Source organism: Cyrtonyx montezumae, unplaced genomic scaffold (genome assembly GCF_038088225.1).
Source record: "Cyrtonyx montezumae isolate F1298 unplaced genomic scaffold, pur_monq_1.0 scaffold_25, whole genome shotgun sequence".
Taxonomy (NCBI): Eukaryota; Metazoa; Chordata; class Aves; order Galliformes; family Odontophoridae; genus Cyrtonyx; species Cyrtonyx montezumae.
This window is the reverse complement of record NW_027071992.1, coordinates 9,925,925-9,947,663: the sequence shown is the minus strand read 5'-3', so window position 1 is coordinate 9,947,663 and position 21,739 is coordinate 9,925,925. Positions and strand designations below refer to the sequence as shown.

Here is a 21,739-nt window from a genome sequence, read left to right as displayed (position 1 = left end):
AGACAGCTCCTATGCAAGCAATGTCCAAGTTGCTTAAAGCATATGAGCCATATCAAACAGATGTAAAAGATTATTGCATTGCTGCTCGGAAGAAGCAGGAATGAGGTGAGACAGAAGTGAATTGCCACGCTTTAAGCTCACTGGCTGACCTTCCAACCCTTCCTCTACTTGTTTCTGCATACTCCAAAGCATAAAACTGCCTCTTCTCTTCACAAAGATTAAGGAAATTGCTGTTAGAATGTAAGAAAACATCGTAAAAAGAGATGGAGGGAAGTAGGCTCTTACACATTCCTTTCTCCATTTTACATAGGAGATCATTGATTTCAACAAGTTCGAGTTGAAATGAAACAGCATGAAAGGGGACATGATTGTTACCAGGAACGCTTGTTTGAAAAGCTTTTACTTTCTGTTTTTATCTGAAAACTCACAAGGATTATGCTTAAAAGAACAATGTTTATCAGTATGTTTACACCACACTCCTGAAAACACTTCTTGTTAAATCAGTTTTACAATTTTACCAATGAAAGTTAGCTTCTGGATGTACATATTTTCATGGGTGAGCAGACAACAACTAGTTTTAAACTAGCAAAATGTGATTACAGAATGTCAGAAATTACTGGAAAGCATGAGTCCAGCAACTACCAGAAAGCTTGTATTCTACCTAAATTATTTCAAGCTAGTATTAAAAATAAAAAAATAAAAAAATGGGTACTTCAAGAAGTAAAATGCTAAAAAGAACTTATAGGTGGAAAAGACTGTTTAGGTACTACATACTTTGAATGTATGTAGGAATCTTTGTCCTTGTATATATCTGCACACAGTATGTGCAGCTGACCAACCTTCTTATTTGAATACATAAATTAATCAATCCAAAATACACATTCATGTGTGAAGACTTCAAGACTCAAGCAGATAGAGCAGGGGATGGGCAACAGCAGCTCTGCTGCTTTGCTAATGATAGCTTCTCCTAAATTGTTTATGCAGTGTACTGAGAGTGTCAATCGATGTGAATGGGGAAACTTTCAGACACAACTAACCTCTGAAGCCTCTTAATGCTGTTTCACCTATAATCTACAATTCTGTATCTGAGAAAAGCACAGAGCTTGCTCAGGCCCAATTGCAACATTTCACAGAAAAGTCACTGATTAAAGCCAGACATGCAGACAGTAAAAGAAAAGGAAAACAGAAACAAAATTGTCATGTGGTGCCCATTATCTTCATATATCAGATGCCATATGTCTTATATATCAGTCCAAATGTCTTCTGTGACATCTTGATGCATCAGGGAAGTGCTAAGAATAGCTCTGGTTGATATATCTATCTTAAAATGTTAGGAACAAGTGAAATTATACCTAAAGGCATTGGGAAATACTGTCATGAAAAGGTCTGCTGCAATACTGGAAGAAAACAAAACCCAGCACATTGCTCTCATCCATCCTCGACACAGAAGCAGGAGACAAGTATGGATTATATCAAATGTAAATTCATAGCCAGGAAAAAAACAAAACAAAACAAAACAAAAACAAACAAACAAACAACAACAACAACAAAAGGTTGTTGGGTTTTTTTAAGTGCTTTTCCAGACACAAATATGTGTCTGGAATTTACCATATTTACCATAAAAGATTTGGAATTTACCAAATTTACCATAAAAGAGATAGATCTTCCTGAAAAAATGTCCTGGTTTCTCAGCTTTTACTATATCCAGAACAAATGGCTGCTGTCTTACTACTGAAAAATGTCAGGAGCAGGAAATAAGCATAGTCAGGGAATAAAAGATTGGTCTCTTCCCTTCTACATGTGTGACAAAGAGATAGTGACCTGTAGACAATTTTCTGCACAGAAACCAAGAGTTTTGTGGACAGCATTGGGCCATTAGTGGCATTCACCCCACTTTTCTGGTATTTATAATTCAGTTATTCCTTAATTCTTAAGAATCAAGGACACCTAAGGAGTATCTGGAACTCTCTCTTCTTTCAATTGTACAGACACTGGTGCCTTAAGCCTCAAACGCTATTAGCTTAAAAATTTTACACATAATCAAACTGCCTGTCTGGACCAAGGACATGATCACAGCCCTGTACAAAACATAATATAGATGTTTTCTGTCTTTAGTGAAGAGACTGGTTACTTCTGGCAAATAATTTCTTCTGAATTTTTATCTGCTTATTCTCCAGTTTCTTCCTTATTTTGAAATAGGCTAAATATAGAATTTTTATGACATTGTTTCATTTAAAAGTGTGACTGTTCATTTCATTTTCTCACAGAAATAATGGATTTCAATCTGATTTTCAATTTAACTTTCTAAAAATTAAGATAACGCTTATTATGTGAGTGGAAAATGCTTTGTCATTTCAACATCTTTCAGAAAGCAGGAAAAATTACTTCCTCCCCCAGATCACCCATAAGCCAATACTCCCCTTTTGAATTTAAAAATGAAATCTCACATGCCAAATCAAGAGGAATAAAATGCTGAGTAATAAATAGATGGTTTGCCTTTGCCTACGTTAGTTGTATCCTGACCATCACTCTTAACAGTGGACTTCAACATTTTCAACTCTTTGCCCTGCTAAACATAATGTAAGCCAGATCAATTTTTTTGCCCACATTTCTTTCATTTGTTGGGCAGAGAGCAGTATTTGCAACATGACAAATGTAAATGTCTAGGGGGTTTGCTAATTTTGGCAATATTAGATTTCTTCTTAGAATTCATTTCCTGCAGCAGTGAGAAATTTTTTATGTATGTTCTGAGCGCTGAGTGCAGAACCTGGCCTAGAGTATGGGTGTGCAGATTTAAGACCAGGCTTCTAGTAGCAGTTCTAGGAGAATGGAAATAAAATCTTAAAAAGGCGTGTCTACACCGAACCATCCAGAGCTAGAATTCCCCCTACACACACTGACTACCTCACCTCACTCTCCCCCCAAAATTTCAAATTAAACCCTAGAAAAGATATTTATTATACTGACATTAAAAATATTTGGAAAGCAAGATGGCTTTGCTTTCAGAATGCAACACATGGATTAATATTGATCCATCAAGATGCGTAGTGTGGCATACCACATGGATGTATCTTTGTTCCTTTGTGTCCAAAAGCAGCAGAAAGGTGGTGAGGGTATGTCCAGCCCTGAACCTATTCAGCAATGTCTCTTCAGCAGTGAACCTCACATTGTAAGTTTAGCAGAAGAAAAACAGCATGAGAATATAACAGTTCTCTGTGTATACATTGTGGTAGGAAACTCTAGAAAGCTGTGGGGCAGTGTACATTGCTGGCAAAAGAGTGGAAGGAATAGCACAAATGTACTTTGAGAATTATTTGTAACATGTAGAGGAACGAGATCATGTAACAGCCAGCTAAGGCATACCATGAGCAGAACCTATCTGTTATTAATGAAACTTGTTAAAATTCTGAACAAATTTATATGACAAATACTGGTGATAAAAGTGGGGCTCCACTAGGATTCTCAAAGGTTCACTCCAGTCCTGTATTCTGATGCCTTGACTCATTTTTATTTAATGGATGCACACACTGACCAAGTGTAACCAATTACCCATGGTGGAGCCGTGCACACTGCAGAACACCTCAGCTGCAGTATGCCATGCAGCACTGCTGGCTGCTTCCTGATTTGTGGACACTTTTAAAGAGATCTACCAACAGATGATGAAACAAAAAAACAAGAAAACTGCCAGAGAAAGATGTGCAGATAAATTTTTGTTACCATAAATTCACTACTTGCATGTTACATGGCTTTGCAGAAGTTGCCTCCTCTAGGCCAAGAACCACAAAACTACTCCTCCCAAACCTACAGCTCTTGAACTGCTGAAAACTGGATGTCTGCAGGTGGGAGAGGACATCTGGAAGTGCCCAACAGATGGATGCGGGAGTGCTCTTGAGGTGTATTAAAGATGTTGCTGATACCGTACATAGACTGCAGCTTCATAGAAGTTGTCTGCTGAAGCTATCCAGTAGGAATGGTTCCAATATAACTGTTTTGGCTTTGAAGTTCATGCAGATAAAGAGAAGACAATTTCCAAGGTAGTTGCTGGACAAAAAAAGATGATGAGTTTATCGTGTGAATTCAGTGTGCTCCTGCTTCCCCATCAGTTACTCTGCAGCCTGCAGTACAAAGAACTCTATTTTAATTTCCTTTTCCTCTTTATCCCACAACTGACCTTTTCCTTTGGCTATTTCTGCCTTGTGCAAAGCTGACATCTGTAACCTCTTCCAGGATTGGCACAACCCATAAAATCAACTGATATTTTTTCCTGGACTAGGTTCTAAGGTGGTATTACTACTTTTAAAAGCTATTTTTCCTTGCTGATTTCAAAGAAATATGAGGAATGCATAACTGAGATTCTGGACTGGTGCACGCAGATACAGGGTCAAAACTCTAGCCCTCTCTGTTGAAAATATAAATAATTCTGGTGATTTTATAACAAATGACACCTCTGTTAGCACTCCCTTTAGTTTTTCTTTCTAAAAAATCTAGAGACTCTGTTATGAGTCGTGACTAAAGAATAAAAAACTTCATATAGCAGCCAGTCTAGATGTGCTTTCGTGTCCCACCTCTGTCAAAGGCAACACCAGACATTTCAAAGGACTGAAAATTTCAACTGTAAAATTCTTCCTAGATACAACATAATGAGTCTCTCCTCACTTTTCAGTCTCAGCTGCTGAGAAGCCTAGAAATTTCATTGCGTCTGATTTAAGCAGGAACGAAAACAATCTTCCCTGCCCTGGTGGAAAAGCCTTCTGTCTCCAGCTGTCCACCAGCATCCCCAGATGTAGCTTAGCTGCTCTCCATATGCTTCAGTATACACTTGGCTTTAGACAGTATCTTGCATTTAAACCAATTGTTAAACTGAGTGGTTTTGCATAAGGGAAATTCTGCACTGCTCACAATAGCTGTTGAGATTTAGTAAACTCCAGTAGAGGAGTTATCATAAATTACTGGAGGGCTTCTTCTCTACTTCTGGTAAAGGCTTCCCAGTGTCTTGGTTGTCTAAGTGCCTCAGCTATTAGTTGTTTTCATTTTTTTTAAATGTCAGACCTAATTTTCCTGTCTCTCTGTAGGCAATTTTCTTTTGTTACTGGATGCTTCTTTAGTTACATCTCTTCAGTGCTACCTCCTCAGCAGAATCTTAACAATGTGAATAGGAAGCAATTATAATTATGAATTTAGAATCCATATACAAAATCTGTTGGTTTTCAGACACTGTGCCCTTGGATGGACAGACCCTCTTCAGCTGATACCAGCAATGTGTCTTCCAAAGAATAGTTTATGGATTATTGGTAATGACTAGCTTTGCTCATTAAGAAGAATTTGCTTTCAAACATCTTTAATTTTCTCATAGCCAATGGTTGAAAGCATTCTTATCAAGACAAGTTAACTTCTAAGATCTCTGTCTCTACACAGACATTTTTATCACCTGTTTTCAATCACTTCTGTAAACTTTTTTACTTTCTTTATATTTACTTAGTGTTAAAGTCACCATTTATTCTATCATATATATACAATTATGTTGGAGATATAATCTACTATAAAAACAAAACAATTAAGTGTTACTCTTTAATTCCCATTTCTAAAAAGAACATTAACATCACCCTTTGTATTGTGAACATAAAATTAGGAACAGAGTAGAATAATCAATCCAGGGATTTAGTGTGGAATAAACTTGACTAAAGATAAAAGAGGAAAAATCCAGGTCTTTAAAATACTCTGCCTCAGACTCCGTCTCCATTTCTGAAAAGGAGGAAATAATACAGCTGTATTTCAAGGTTTGGTTAGCTAATCCCTACAGAGATGAAGAAATCTAACATTGAACAGCAAACCTAAGCTCTGTAGCATAGTATTTATAGATTTGCTTTTACAAGTATTTTACTACTTGTTACTTTCATTTTTGCTGCAACTCAAGGAAACTTCTTCTACTACATTTCCACAAACAAACAAACAAAAAACAAAAAATAAACCACCTCGAGCTGCTGCTGCTCCAAGTTTTGAAGCATCCCTTCAGTAAAACTGCCCATTGGGCTAATACAGGACTTTGTAAGATTGTCACTCTATAGAGAATTATAATGCAGTTGAAAAGTTTACCTTACCGTCCCACTTATTTTTGTTTAGAGGTTATTTTCATTTTTGGTCCCTAATGGAAGCCAATTAGAAAAATGGGGGCAAGAGGTTAGACATACATCTGGTCTCTCTATTTAGCATAGAGGTTTGTCTTTTACATGTTGCTGATGGTAATTTGGAAGGAGGGGGCCCAAGTAAAAGAAAAACTTCCGCACCCTGATACTTGCATATTCTTCTGATAGGAAAGTGGAATCTTCCATTTGTTGTTTGACATTTGAAATAGCACTGCCATAAAAACTTGTATTTTTCATCTTTCTGTTTAATTGGTGGAGTCAAGAAAAGGAGGTGAAGAAATAAGACAGATCTTACTTGAACTGACACTGTTTAAAAAGTAGGCTGTAGCAGGCATGGCTCTCATTATGTTTAAGTGAATTAGTCTGTTTCCTTTAAAAAAAATAAAAAAAAGGAGGGGGGTGGGTGGGGGAAGAGAGATTAACAAGCCACCAAAGGCCTGCTGTAAGATTTTGACACTTTTAGTGGCTTGTGACATATGACTTGTGATTATAAGCTCTCCTTCAAAATCAGAAAACAAATCTGCCGTTTGGATGAGGAATGCAAAAAAAAAAAAAAAAAAGGAAAAGGAAAGAAAAAGAAAAAGAAAAAGAAAAAGAAAAAGAAAAAGGAAAAGGAAAAGGAAAAGGAAAAGGAAAAGGAAAAGAAAAAGAAAAAGAAAAAGAAAAAGAAAAAGAAAAAGAAAAAGAAAAAGGAAAAGGAAAAGGAAAAGGAAAAGGAAAAGGAAAAGGAAAAGGAAAAGGAAAAGGAAAAGAAAAAGAAAAAGAAAAAGAAAAAGAAAAAGAAAAAGAAAAAGAAAAAGAAAAAGAAAAAGAAAAAGAAAAAGAAAAAGAAAAAGAAAAAGAAAAAGAAAAAGAAAAAGAAAAAGAAAAAAAAAGAAAAAGAAAAAACAAGCCAACCAACAAGATACTCTGCTACAAGGTCATCTTAACTAGAATTCATTAGCAAGGTATTTATTGGAACTAGAGGAATAGATAAGTTCTTTAAATGACTAAACTTTGAGATTACTGTAAGATACCTACAAGTCTCTAAATGTTTATCATACTCTGTTGGGTAAGGCATATGCTATGGTGCTCCTGGAGAGATTAATCCCATGACTTCAAATAATACAATAATACAGATTTCTACTTATTTACATGTTGTATATCATGGTTTTATATCATAAAACAGGTAGAGTCAGGCCTTGGAGGTTCTCATGGCAGTAGCTATCCAAGGATTAGATCTGAAAATATAAGTGTGCTTATCTGTTATTAGAGCCTTCAGAGATTCTTAGGAAACTTAATCTTAAGAACTACATTATATGCATCATCATGAAATTGACTTTTGCAATATCAGTATGTCATGGAGTGTGCAACAGGAGTTTTTCATGCAGAAAAGTCGTAGCTTGGGACATAACAGATATCTGTGAACAAAGAGGTTATACATATTTATGACTGACTACTAAGCAGGAAGTGTGACGTGACTAGTGGTCTTACAGTGAACTGTTTCTGAAAATGATTAGATCTGAGAGTAAAATGGCTCTCAGAAAATGATTAGTACTGAGAGAAAAAAAGATTCCAAAACTACCATTAGAAGATATTTAGTTGAATAGTCAACAATGTGAATGTTAGAACATGCAAGACTGCTATTTATTCCAACACCAACAATATGTTCCCATCCCCACATGGACTCAATGAGAAGTGTCTGGTATCCCCAGCCATAAAATATCATACCAACCACAAGGTAACAGAAAGTAGTGAGATGTTTTCATGCACTGCTTTTCCTGTTCATCCTTACAGACACTTCCTGAGTCTGCGCTGGTGTGTGAGCACGTGTACTCATACCCTTTACATCTGTGATTCCTCCTTGAAGGATTTTACACTGTGATTAAGGCTTGGAGATCCATGGCTGAGAGCAATCCCATCAACAGAGCAGCAACTTTTTTTGTAGCGTTACTTTAAATAATAGTTCAGACAGCACTAAAGGTCCTTTTCAACCTAAGCAGTATTGTTTCTTTTTATTTATTTATTTCATTTTGGGCACAGCAGCTACGAGATTTCAGTCTGTGCTGGCAAGCTAGATGGAGTTTGTTATGCACTGAGTGCAGTTGAAAAACTAAAAGGTTACTTTTTGCTGACCTTTCTGATCTACTGTGTACGTTCATAAACTCAGGAAAACCAAATGGGAAAGAGTTCCACAGAAAAATTATTATAGATATTTTACAATCGTGTTTTTCTCTAAATCCTCATCTTTGCAAAATGCTTCCTGTTTCATAAGCAGAATCAGCTGCAAGCACAGTCCACAAGTACATGTGTGGCAGAACTGAAGGAATAAAGCAAGCATGGTGAATTCTGAGCAAATCTGGATAATGCTTTGAGGAATTATTTGGTGTGTGGTCTGAGGCAAGAAGCCACAGAGAGGCGGAAGTTAATCTTATGTACTCCCCAGCTGCAGATATGTCTTTTTCAGAGCAGACTGCAGCAGGAGACACAGAAGAAATGACCAAGAGACCAGATTAATACCACATGAGCCAAGTGTCAGCCTCATTATATGTGTTTTCACTCAAGTTGAAAAGACTTTAACTTGGATGGCTGTCATTTCAAAGAGAATTTGTGACATATAAAAGTAACTGTAATAAATTAAACTGAAAGAATAATGCCTGTGACACCAAAGGGAAGATATCAATAATAAAAATGTTAAGAAAATAAATAATTATAATAATAAAAAAAACCAAACAGATAATTCCAGTAGCTTAACTCCAAGGGATAGGCAACATTTGTGAGAAATTGAGGCAGTCTCAGAAATATGTAATAGGACCAAATACTAAAATTATTAGGCAAAATTCATGTTCAAGACGTGTTAGGCCTAGTTAAGGAGAAGGAAATGAAATTGCTACTTTAAGTATAATCATGGAAATTATATAGACCTTTGAGCTGAAATATACTTATGTTTGCACCTTTAAAGTAAACTCAAATTTGATACCCCTTATGATTCTAATAGTCACACAGCACAGCCAGGTCTCAACTCAGCTTGGCAGAAGGGTAGATCCAATTTCTGCCTACATCCAGAATGTTTGTTAGGAGGTTTTGCCATTATTATTATTACTATTATTTATTTTTATTTTTTTGCTATGCAACAAATACATTGAGTAATCTTGAAAGTGCTTGCAAGAGAAACTACAGAATACTTCTTTTTCAGGGAAATACTATGTTTTTGCTGAGCAAAACCAAACACTTAAATTTACTGGAGTTAAGAAGTCAGTTAGTTTCCTCTTCTATGAAGAGAACAAAACTACCCTTCGTATTCCTTACATGCAAAGTTTTCTCAAGAAAAAGAACTATTAACTTCCTGGTGGGCTTTCTTTCTGGCACTTATCACAGTGTAACTGGTGTGTTTTGCAAATAATTTGTTTTCATAACAGTTTTGCCCATATAGGAAACATTACTATTCTGATTTTATAAGCAACAAGGAGACAAAGAGATATTAGAATCAAATGTATGTACAAATTTTATGTACAAAGGAGAAAAATCTTATATAGGACCTGATATTACACAATAACTAACACTCTATGTCTCTACACATTCTCAAGATCTACTACCCGCAGGCTATTATTGTGCCAAATTCTTCACTCTTCTTCTTCTTCCCTTGGAAACAAACACATATCTTCTCTGTGTTGCTTAACCATCAGCATGATTCTTGTGATTCCACAGCTTCCTTTATACCTAGGCTATTGTGTTGAAGGATATGAACCTTCAGTTCCAACATTCATGGGTCATTTTTCTGGCCCTTATACATTTCAGCCTTGTTTTAAACAAAAATTTCTGAAGTTTGTATAAGTAATTGCTTCTTCAAAGACTGCTGGTGCTGGATCTTTTCTTACACAGTTTCAGTTGCAACCTTGAATGAGTAGTTGTTCTATAAGATATGTAGCCCAACGGAAGTGCATTTCCTCATTCAAACCCCCATAGCAAGCTATTGCACACACTGCATTTACTGGTAGAAATTTTTATGTCTTCCACACAGTGATCCTAAACTGTTTTTAGTAATGTCAGTGGGTTCAGATTTGCAGCTCTTTAATATACAACAATCCTCAGCTTTGAATCAATTTTCAATTACTGTTCTTGACTGGCTTGTGCTACATAAGAAAAGAAAGTGCCAAAATGTTACTTCTAAATGCCATGGGATATAACAGAGTTGGGTTTTAATTCCCATACTTAGGCTATTTGGACATTTGAAGATGTGAGACAAATGATCAACTTCTCTGCAGAGTTCCTGGAGCACAGAATTTTGTGTTGGCATTGTCTTCCTTCCCCTGTCCTGCAGTATTTCCCACAGCATGTTTGCCATAGGAAACATTGCCATTGATGGAACTGCCAGACTGCGTAATCTTAGCATCTCATCCAATCTTCCTTGACTACGGCTGCCCACAAAACAAAATCCAATAGAAGCAGCAAAATTCCTTTACCTGAATCAAACACTGGCTTTCAGAAAGGGTATAATCTGAAGGTAGCACTACTAACTTTAGTAAATCTTGTTTGGGCCCATTAAGCAGTTTAAACTATGAATTGCCCTACAGTGTTAGTCATTGCCTGGGTGGGCTCATGAGTCTTTGGAAGCAGAGGTGATGCTCTCCTGTCAATAAAAGATAACATACATGACATCACAGAATTATGGAGGTTGGAAAAGACCTCTAGAGATCATCATATCCAACCCCTGCCAAAGCATCTCCCTAGCCCAGGCTACACAGGTAGACATCCAGGCGGGTCTGGAACGTCTCCAGAGAAGGAGATTCCACCACCTCTCTGTGCAGCCTGTGCCAGTGCTCCATCACCTGTGCTGTGAAGAAGAACATGTTCATAACTACTGCCATACTTGCACATGTGCCTTCCCCAGTATCTTAACCTGTGTGTAGAAAAGCTGACATGATAATTCTGTTCCATTATTTACATGCTAATCTCTTTCCAAGCTATTTCTGGAAGAACAAGGTAAAGTGATAAAAGAGCTTGCAATGTTTTGGATGTCTGGTTGTACCTCAGAGCACTTGGTGACACTCAGGCAGTGCAATGTTTCTGCAGTCTTTCTTCTCCAGTTAATACATGGCTGTTCCCAGATTCTTCATCGAATACCTCATAATGGTAGCAGCAAAACCTTAGATGTATCTCTTATGGGTGGAAGTTATCTTTTCAGCATACGAAGAGCTGAGCATCCGGATACCCTGAAGTAGACTCACAGCAAGCAGACACTGCTCAGCTCACAAGGTTAGCTCCAGTTTCTTTCTGGCTGCTTCTTTTCATGTTACTGTTAGTTCTGCAGCTATGTGTTCTCAGTGAGTACTCTATTAATCTCTGTATTTCAAATGCTATCACTAGAGTTTTGACAAAGAAAGGTGTCCTGCTGTCAGGACAAGGGCTGTCTGCACTGCACAGCTTCCCCTGAGGCAGGGGAAAAGGATACAGTGACGTCAGCTAAGGTTAAAGTTGCCACAGATTACTGGATTCTTCCTGTGGATGAGAGAGGTATTTCCAAGTCATCATGGTTAACACTTTCAATTTTTACGTCCAGAAATCCACAGGGAAAAGTGTGTATCTGGGAAATATAAAGTGAATGAAATGTGTTCTGATGTCAAAGACTGTTTCAGTGAATGTCAAGAAGCTCAGCATTTCCTACAATTTAAAAATGCTTGAAAAAACAGCATTAGAATTATACTCTCATAAACTGCTTTTCATTTCAAATACTGTAATTCTGTATTCTCTCCTAGAGCATACAATCTCATGGTCACTGTAGTAACAGTGAATATATGAGCTTGTAGCTACGTAACTACTTCAAAACTGAAAGATAAGCTTAAAAAATATGACCTACTTGATAACATTAAACCTATCAGTCATAAAAATACTGCATTCCACCTCCAAAGATTAAACCACTTAAGAAATCTATGGATATTTTGATGTCCATCAGGTCTGCATTTCTCACAATAAACATAGTAAATAGTACTAGGATAGTGAAAAGCTGAAGAAAACAAACAAACAGATCAAAATAGCATTTTCTTCTTTAACAAGAAAATATTTTTGTGGCTGCTTTCAATACTTCCAAGGACAAGGATGACTCTTTCTACTTGCAAATAACTTCAACATTAGGAGCAAAGCATGTTACTAATCCCCAGGAAGAGAATAATCTGAGTAAGACAATGCCAGAGCACATACAGCATCTATAGAACAGAGTTAGAGAAGAGAGAATGGAAGTAAGGGTGGGGAGAATTTATACTCCAGTGCTGATCACACACTCGTAAGCAAAGTCAACCTGCACGTTAATGATTTTGTGGCTTTGTAGATTCAAGCTGTGAGCAAACTGATGATGCAATGAGATGAGATGTGTGATTCACCTATTGTAGGGAACCTGCTTTAGCAGGGGATTGGACTAGATGATCTCCAGAGGTCCCTTTAGACCCTATGATTCTGTGATTCAGTGGCAGTGAATTGACTGCTACCAGAATAGGAGGCGACATTCCCTTCTTCCATTTCTGACATGTGCTGACCTTATTTCTTTCTTGTCAACCTTTCCAGAGTTGCTCTAATGTACTCTAGCGTAGGCATGGTATCACTGATTTATACCCAGCTTCCACTTGACACCATCCTTTAACTAAAGTTAAAGAACATCCTAAATGCTTCTAAAATTCTTCGGTGTCCCTTTCTCAGTTCCTACATACTGCAGTCAGTCTGCAGCTTCCACAGATGTGCATTAGAGACCTGACAGAAAACATACATTTTATTTATTTCTATGCTACATGTCGGACCTCTAGTATCAGTGATGGAAAAAGGAAGACCCTTTGAATTCTGTTTTCACCCCTGTTCCCTTTGTAGGGTGAATTACTGACCCTGAAAAACAACCAGCTTTGTCCTTCACACTTTCAACCACTGAAGAAATAGGCATCATGCTGATTTATTAAATCAACTTTTACGAAAGATCCATCTTTGTTTTTGTATAAAATTCAATTTTCCTAGTATCTGTAGCATTTTCCTCTCTTGCACAACATCAGATATCATAGGGAGAGCAGGAAAAGGATTAAACTTTTTGGTAATTTCAACATTTCCTTTTTCTGGAAAGTCAGCCTCAGTGCGTGTGAAAATTCCTTTTTAACTGTAGAAGATATACACTACTGACAGATTATTTAGAGGTAAATGTGAAAGGGGACAGGCTAATAATTCTTCAGGCTGACTATAAAATAGGGGAATGCTTTACAGCTGACACTGTGAGTATATCAACCCAGTAATTGGATGCACGTGTTGGTAGCAGTAAAAAGGCACTGTCCAGTTGTCCACCTTACATGGGAATCTACTTTGAGTGTATTCATTGATTTACTGTTGCAATTAGAACTGAATGTTCAAAGAAAGAACATAAGTGACCTAATTTAAAAGCAAAGAGTGCCTTTAAAGCCATTATTTAGTGTGTGACCTGGCTCACTCGCAAACCTTTCTTTCTCTTGCAACTTTCCTTTGTTGCACTGTACTCACAAAGTAGCACAATCAGTTTTAATAATCCATTCAGCTAATGAATTCAGTTTTAATATCCATCCAGTGATTAAAAAGTAAGCCACTTCCTCCTCACTCCTCTCCCTAAAGCTTTTCATTTTCTTCATAAAAACAGAGAGCTTTCCCAGGCTAACTTTTCAAAACTTCATGTAACAGTTTCCTGTCTCATTTTTACTGTGTTGTAACCAACAGAGACGTTCTACAACAAATTGGCTCTAGCAACAAAGGCCAATAATACTGCTAGAAAAGAATCTTTTCAGTTCAGAAGACCAGTGGTTGCAATTATCAATAAGTACTTCTTCGTATTCAAAATATGTGAACAATGAAGGATGTGAGATGTAAGTATTGCACGAATATAAGTTATTGAGAATAAGTTACTGAAGCAGAAGAAGGAAAATCTGAAAGTATATGCCTTTAGAGTACCAGTACTACTATACCTATCAAGATAATACATGTGCCCACATTACTACATGCATCCTTCACTTCTGATCTGCTAATTTATTTTTCAGGCTCCAAAGCAAGCAATGCTTACTTCTCCAAATAGTCTAATCTATCTGATGTTGTCTGTTAATGCTGAAGAATGTTCAAACCACTTCTGCTGCAGAAAGCGTCAGAAGTTTCTAGATGAGAAAGCCCAGAATATAAGGTTCAGTATTTTACAGCAACTGCAAGCAATTTCAGCAACTGTTTGAGATGTGCAAACTGAAATATTTGGTGAAGAAAGAACCCCAAGAGTTTGATTCAGAAAACTTTTCTGAAAAACGAGAAAAATAAAAACAAGCCATGAAAAAAAGTATTGTAATGAACCCAAAGTTTACTGAAATGTTTCTCTGCTCTGCTGACACTATTGCTATCATTCTGAATTTCAGATTTATGAATAAATGTATAATATTCATTATAAAAGTTTGTTTTTCTCCTATTAAGAACCTTCCATATGGGATTATGTTAATCACTCAGAGAAAATATGAAGCAACGTCTGTGAGAGAAGATACTGCTTTGTGTTCACCCAAGGACCTGCTACCCTTAACTTAAGACATAGGCAAACAAGACTTTCTAATAGGAGGTTATTTTCTTTTCCAAAATGAAAGTTTCTGCGGATGAAATGAAAACTTCCCTATTGCAGAATCTGACTGAACTCCCATGTGAAGGGAAAAGGCCTCTATTGAAACTCACAGCTCAAAAACATCTGAAAGTCATCTTAAAATACTTTATTTCAAAACAGAGTATCTTATCCTATGAGTGAATGCATCCAAGATGTTTCAAAAGCATGAGCACATTCTAGGGAGCTCACTGAGCTAATGCCACCTTCAAGGGATGTTCTGACTGTGCCATACCTGAGAATGCCTCCACCAGAACAGCAGCACTGTATCTCTGAGCCACGCCTCTTGCTCTAACTCTTCCACAGTTTTAAGAACAAATTTCCACTGCCCCTAACTCTTTTATTTTTTGCCACGTGGCTACAGGTTAGATTTATGAAGATAAAAAGCCTTCTTACACCTGTGTATTTTGAACAGATTTATGATAGGGCTACAGCATCAGCATGGAGGGTCCACAAGGTAGGAATGCAGCAAGGGTAACAGGAGAGTGTCATGTAGACATTAAATAGTACAGTTCTTTCCACATTCATAAATCGTAAGTGTCTAAGGTTGCACACTGCCAGTCATAAATTTTGTAACTGAGTTCTGTGGGGGAAAAAAAGAAAGAGACTTAAATTGAGAAATTGGCTCCATAAGAATTTAGATTTCACATTTAGAAACAAACAAAAAAAAAAAATAGCACTAAAATCACCAGGATTTAATCTACTTCAGTGAGACAGTACTATTTCCTACTTTTAATTCATAGCAAAATGAAGTATCTCTAAATAAAGTAAAGTAACAATACATATATCTACTAACCCTTCTTTAGAAAAAAAATGAAGAGAAGTTCTCACATCAATTTGGAAACAGTAATAACACCATACAACTTGATCAACTGCGGTAGGAAAATAACATATTTTACTGAGTAATCTAATCTGCTTCGAGCTGCACATCCAAGGTTAATGTACCTACAAAAGTTTAAGGTATACCAAAATAAAACCTGACCATCAAGTTGGGTATGTTTAATCAGAACACTTTTAAAGCTATCTGTATGTAATCCATTATTTGCACAAGTGTGTTCTTTTGTGTTTTTATACATCATGCACCCTTAAAGCCTCCAACAGTGATCAGCATTTTTAGTATTTAGAATGTCTATCTATGATTTTTGGGGGTGCAGAGCATGGCTCTGCTATTTTTAGCCATTATTCATTATGTTGCTGACCCAAACACAATGACTAAAGCAAAACCAAAGACTATCAGGAATGTCAGGAGATCCTAAAGCCATATATAAAAGATAATTGCGTATTCAGAGAAAAAGCCTGGAACGGATTAGTCTGTGAGCAGAACTTAATTATTTCATGCTATCTCTCCCTGGGAACGCTCTTACTCTGCACTTGCAGTGTCTTTGCACTGTTTGGATTAATCCATTTTGGAAGCTCTGAGCGCCAATTAAAAAGCTGTCAGGTGGCGTAAGCCCTTCTAGCTTTGCTTGAGCTAAATCAGCACACGGAGCTGAGGACCCAAACCCTTCTCTCCCACCTCGTCCAGCAGAGGCGACACCAGGCAGTGGCTGTGCCGCCACCTACCGTAGACTTTGCATAGCACCGCTTGGTCCACAGGAACCGCTCCGGCAATCCTTCCCATAAAGATGCAGCCTCGGTGACACAGCCTCTGCTCCCTACACACACCACCCTAACGGCCTCGTCCTGCAGTCCTTGCTCCGGCACAACTCCCGCTACAGACTGCAGGTCAGCTGCTGTTAATTAAGCATCACATACTGCGTTACCATTCTTCGACTAAGGTCTGAGCTGTAAATGGGAAGGTCATCAGCTTCGTAGCACTGCTTATAGTTGCCTTGAACGTCATTTAAAAATAGCATATTACTCAAAAATATGTTCAAGTTTTCCTGTGCTGGTTTATGTCATGCAGCCCCAATGCCTGCTGGCCTTCAACCCCAAAGACTTCCTCCCTTTTTCTCGGTGCAGGGAAGATCTGAATCTGCACACACAGAGTTCTCTCTCTATTTTTAAGTAAGGATAAAGATACTGTTGGTCATCCCAGATGTCAAGTTGCAGCAAAAGCATTTTGATTACTCACTAGAGCATATTACTTTAATCTCCAGAAAGCAGTACAGCTGCCCCTGTTCAGTCATGCAGATGTCCCCAACAAAAATGGGTGAGGGACTTCAGCCTCCTGACAGCACTGTCAGCAGACACCTCTGTTCCCACTGCCCTATAGGTAGAGAAAGGCTGATGGAAGAGTTCCAGGCAATCAAGTTGCAAAGCATCTGCCAAAGTAAACTTTTATTTAGTGTACTCTACACAGTACTAGCACAGCTAAGCTATGGATGCTTCTTGACCCATTTTAAAGACTGAGGACTAAATTCTGTGTTTATTCTGATTTTCTCCAACTGTTCTTACTTGACAGTGCTTAACTGGCAGGCAGCCATGAAAGCTGTTGTCTAATTACACAACATATCATGATCTTAGAGCACTGCAGATAAGGTTTCATGTCAGCATAAATGGATTCTAAGCATTAGCGTATGAGAAAATCAGCCCCCAAATTAAATTTCAAACATGGGCTTGTGTTCCAGTAGTCACTATTATGAGCCTAGGAAAGTGTGGTACTGAAGGAGGAGCGCCTATTTGGGATTATATAGCCTTTGACACCAAGTAGGCTCCAGCTCAGGGAGCTGCCTGGCCAACCCTTTATGCATGGCAGAAGTTTGTTCACATGTAATCCCACATTTTAGGCTACTTTAATGATACCACATATTTGCATGGAATCAGACCAGCTGGCAGTTGTGGCAGCATTCTGATTACACGGCCTCCTTTCTCAGTCAGTTACAGGAAGCGATGAAAGGTAGAGATTTTGAGTCACTTGCAACATTTTGCTGCACAGACATCCTTGAAATTTAGGCACAGTAGGGGCCTCAGTCTGTGTGCTTTTACAGAAAACAATAATTTGCAGTTTGAAATTATGTAAGTAATAAAAGAGTAAGATACCACTGACCTGTCTTCTGCTAGCAAGAACCTAATTGTTCTGTGCTCAAGTATATCAATACACAATTTGGTACAAGTAGGGTTAGCTAGTTGCATGCTTTAGAATCATAGAATGGGTTGATCAAAGACCAATCCTTCAGGATGATAGGAGTCCTTTCTTCACTGCATATAAACTTGAGCAATGGAATACAACTACATATAACACAGCGATTCATTTGCATTTATATGGAATACATTCTTCTCTCTGTCAGCAATGTGGAAAAAATAACCATGAAGCTCCAAGACAGTCAATTCTCTTTCTGATGCATTGACTGGAAACTAGGAAATCCAGCCATACCTCACAGTTACACAGAGCCATTCTTGCATGTAGACTGAAAACAGAAAGATGTACACGTGCATTTTAGTTTATTCTCCCTCGTTTCCCCTCTCACCTACTGGTGAGATCTCACAGAAACTCATGCATGAATGCAGCTTTACGCACTGAACAGCTCTGCTGGTTCAGTGTGCCTGCTCAGACGAACATTTTCCTCTCTGAACACACTGTTGTCAGGCTGGGCTCCTCACAGACTGTGCTGCAGCAGTGTTCTACACAGCATGGCTTTGTGTTTGCAGAGAGATGCACACAAAGCTTTCAGAATCCCAAACTGGAAAGAATCGCACTGTCCTCTAAAAAGCAACTGATCTAAGAAACACAGTGGTAAAAAAAAAATGATTCTAAATAAATTTGTCAAAGCCCTCAACGCAGCAGTTTTTAAAGAACTCGGCTTTCTATGAAATACAAAAGGGAGTTGGCAAGACGCAGCTGCCTTGACATCTAAAGCATTCAAAAACATTAAGCACACGATGAAACAGAAAGTTGCAAGGTGGAGCAAATGAAGCAGTGACATATGATACATCAGCCCTTTCCTTACTTCTATGCCTACATTATGGGTATTTAATAGAAACAGCAGAATTGACTGTAAAGTCTGTCACTCAGAAGGGCAACCTGCTGAATTACACTGTACTTGACACATTAGTTAGCAAGAGAGCTACTTAAGCCTCTTCAGGTTGTTTTAATTTAACAGGAGATTTATCCCCCGGTTTCTCCGGATTTATGAAGAACAACCCCAGAACCGAGGAGCGGTGCTCCACCACCAGAGCCCAACGCTTGCATAAGAGAGCTGACTTCTCCAGCACGCTCCTGTAGCGGGGTGCAGTCACTTAAAGAGTTACAATGCAATATATTGTGATTTACTACAGTTGCTTCAGTTTGAGACTGCACAGGCAAGAAAACCGAATAAAGGTTACATTTCCAGCACTGACAGCCAGAAACACATTACCAAAAGCACGCTATGGCTAAAAGCCTAATTAGCCCCACAGAAAATCTCGAGAGCACAGCCATGGGAACAGCAGCACGACTTTTACTTTGAAACCGTTTCTCTCTGAGCAGAGACCCACAATGAGATGCGTGTGAGGTCCGCGCGGTCCCGCCGCAGCCGCTCGCCATGCAGCGCTCCGGCGCTGCCGCCCGAGGAGCCCCTGCCCGGGGGGGGAGCGCGGGGCGGACGGCCCCGGTGCGGCGCGGGGAGGAGTGCGTGCGTGGGGGGAAATCGGTGTATTGTTTTAATAGAGCGTTCTCGTCAAGGCGCTTTAACGACAGGGGATAATGATTTTCATATTCGGGAGACAATGCCCCCCCCCAGCACACGCTCCGCGCCACATCCTCACAAATCTTTCTAATTTGCTCTTCTGCCAGGCAAAGAAACAAACTGTGCTCGGCGAAGCCGTTTGCAAAACAAACGCAGGCGGGGAGATCTGCGGGTCCGGGCCGGCGGGAGCTCCCCGAGGAGCCCACCCCGGACACCCACCCGTGCCCCCTGCCCCGTTCCCTCCCGCTCCGCTGGGGCCGGGGCTGCCGCGGTGGGGGCACGGCGCTGGAGCCGCAGCGCGGCGGAGCCGTACTTACTGAAGGGGCAGTTCTCCTTCTTGGTGCCGCTGACCTTGCCGTTCTTCTCGATCTTGAGAAAGTATTTGTTGTAAGAGTAGAGCTTCCTCTTGCGCACGTCTCCTTGGAGGTGATTGTAGCTCCGCACGTGTCTCCCCGCACTGGAAGGAGAGGAGAAGGACGAGGGGAAGGAGGAGGATGATGAAGAAGAAGAGTTGGTGGCCTCCGGGGACAGCATGTCCTGGCCGAGGTCATGGCAGGTGACAGGCACAGAAGACACCAAGAAGAGCAGCAGCAAGCAGCAACAAGGCAGGTGGGAAAAGGCTGAGGCACCATTTGTCAGTATCCATTTGCACATTGTACTGAAACTCTGGGCGCTGGAAAATGTCTTATCAAAAGAAACATACTGGATGGGTAAAACCTGGTAAAAGGCAAGTGGAGAGCCGGTGGTTGCTGCTTCTGGTTAGATCCCTCTGAGCTCTGATCTGGCCTGAAGTAAGTGCACCAACATCCATAACTCAGGGGACAGATCGCCTCAGAAGTTGCTGCCTTTTAATCCTTCGAGTCCTCCCTCAGAAAAAAGAGCTGTTGGTGTTTTGGGGGGGTTGCTGTGGTTAATCCTCTTTCCTTTTTCTCTTCCCCTCCCCACCCCCCCGCACCCCCCCCACATACACACACACTCCCCAACCTGGTTTGAGACTTCCCAGTAGTTATTTTGCTCTCTTCCTCACTCCTTTCTTCACCATCTTAGATGCAGAAAGGTCTGAAAAATAGATGACAGCAGAATGAACAACAACAACAATTAATAACAACCAGCAGAAAGGGGTGCTCGAAGGGATTTTTCACAGGCGCCCCTTTACACACACACTCGCACTCACACTTTGTGGCTTTGCACCTTCTTCTGATCCCCACCCCCTCGCCCTCTTGCAAATCCCAAACCAGTTGCACAACTCGTCCTTTCTCACTGACAACCCCAGAGGAGGCAGTTTCTTTGTTTTGCTTTGAATTCTCCAGAACAGTATTTAAAAAAGTAAAGAAATAAAAATAAAAAAAAAATCCAGAGAGAGAGAAAGAGAGAGAGAGGGGGAAGAAAATCCCCACTTGTCTTTCCCCCAACCCCCCTCTTCTCTTCCTTTCCCTTCCCGTCCTTTCCCTCCCCTTTGGTTGTAAACAGGTTGGAAGCTGTAGCCTAAATGTCAGCGATTACAAATCAGAGGTGGGATGTGCCTCTGGTGGTCAACCCTTATTTGCAGGAGGTCAAGCAGCAGTGGGACATCTGAAACCCTTTTGCAGTTGGAGCGAGCAGTGCCTGCTGCGGAGGGAGCCCCAGGAGCTGCCCTCGCTTCCTCCCAGGCTGCAGCGGCAGCAGCCGCCGCCGCTTTCGGCTCGCTGCTAATTGCTCCTAAAGCGCTCCGCTCCTCGGAGTGCTGGCCACCAGCATGGCTTGGAGACTCAAGCCTTACTAATTTCCCTGTCTTGCAGGCTGAACCAATCCCCTCCAGGGAGGCTCCCCCCGCACCAGCCAGCAAAAAAAAAAAAAAAAAAAAAAAAAAAAAAAAAGAAAGAAAAAAAAAAGAAACTTGTTTTCTAGCGGGGGATTTTATTTTATTTCTTTGGCAGCGGAGCAGTTCAGAAAGCCACCTGGAGCTTGTTGCCTGGTAGACCTCCCCCTCCCCCCTGCTGGAGGAGGGGTTGGGTGGAAAGGTTGGGAAGAAGTACATGCTGCAGGCAGACCCTGCGAGAGCAGATTATATGCTGGTCGGAGAGAGTAGAAAGGGGAAGAGACATAATTAGCTCCTTTTCCTTCTTCTTTGCCAGCTTCCATGGAGGTCTTTCTCCCTCCTTTAATGAATCACTGATTTCTCACTTCCGTTGCTGAAATAAAAAGTTCACACTTTAGCCTGCTCTTCCTTTTAAGCCTCTCAAGATTTATTGTGTCTCTTTCCCCACCCTCACCCTCCTTGTCTCAAAAGAAATTGGGGCCCTAAATGGCCATTTTCTAATTACTAACATGAGTCATTTACTGAATCACGCGTATGACTTCAAAGCAAAAGGGGCTTTATTGGGATGGCAAAGGTTTCCCCCATAAAA

The 21,739-nt window shown here is 39.7% G+C and overlaps 1 protein-coding gene across 2 annotated transcripts in view; it reads right to left on the bottom strand.

Moving 5' to 3' along the window:
* The window catches only part of FGF10 (fibroblast growth factor 10), a 58,474-nt gene extending 37,552 nt beyond the window's left edge, over window positions 1-20,922 (bottom strand). The window contains exons 1-3 of one of the 2 annotated variants that reach the window (XM_065739959.1): window positions 20,856-20,922; window positions 20,337-20,411; window positions 19,670-20,233 (exon numbers count right to left, since the gene is read on the bottom strand). In XM_065739959.1, coding sequence (XP_065596031.1) covers window positions 19,670-20,006 — 337 coding nt within the window. In that variant the 5' untranslated portion in view covers window positions 20,007-20,233; window positions 20,337-20,411; window positions 20,856-20,922. Of the gene's footprint in view, window positions 1-19,669; window positions 20,234-20,336; window positions 20,412-20,526; window positions 20,715-20,855 lie in introns of those variants that run through there. The other variant, XM_065739958.1, reaches the window with a different exon arrangement.
* Window positions 20,923-21,739: the final 817 nt, after the last annotated feature.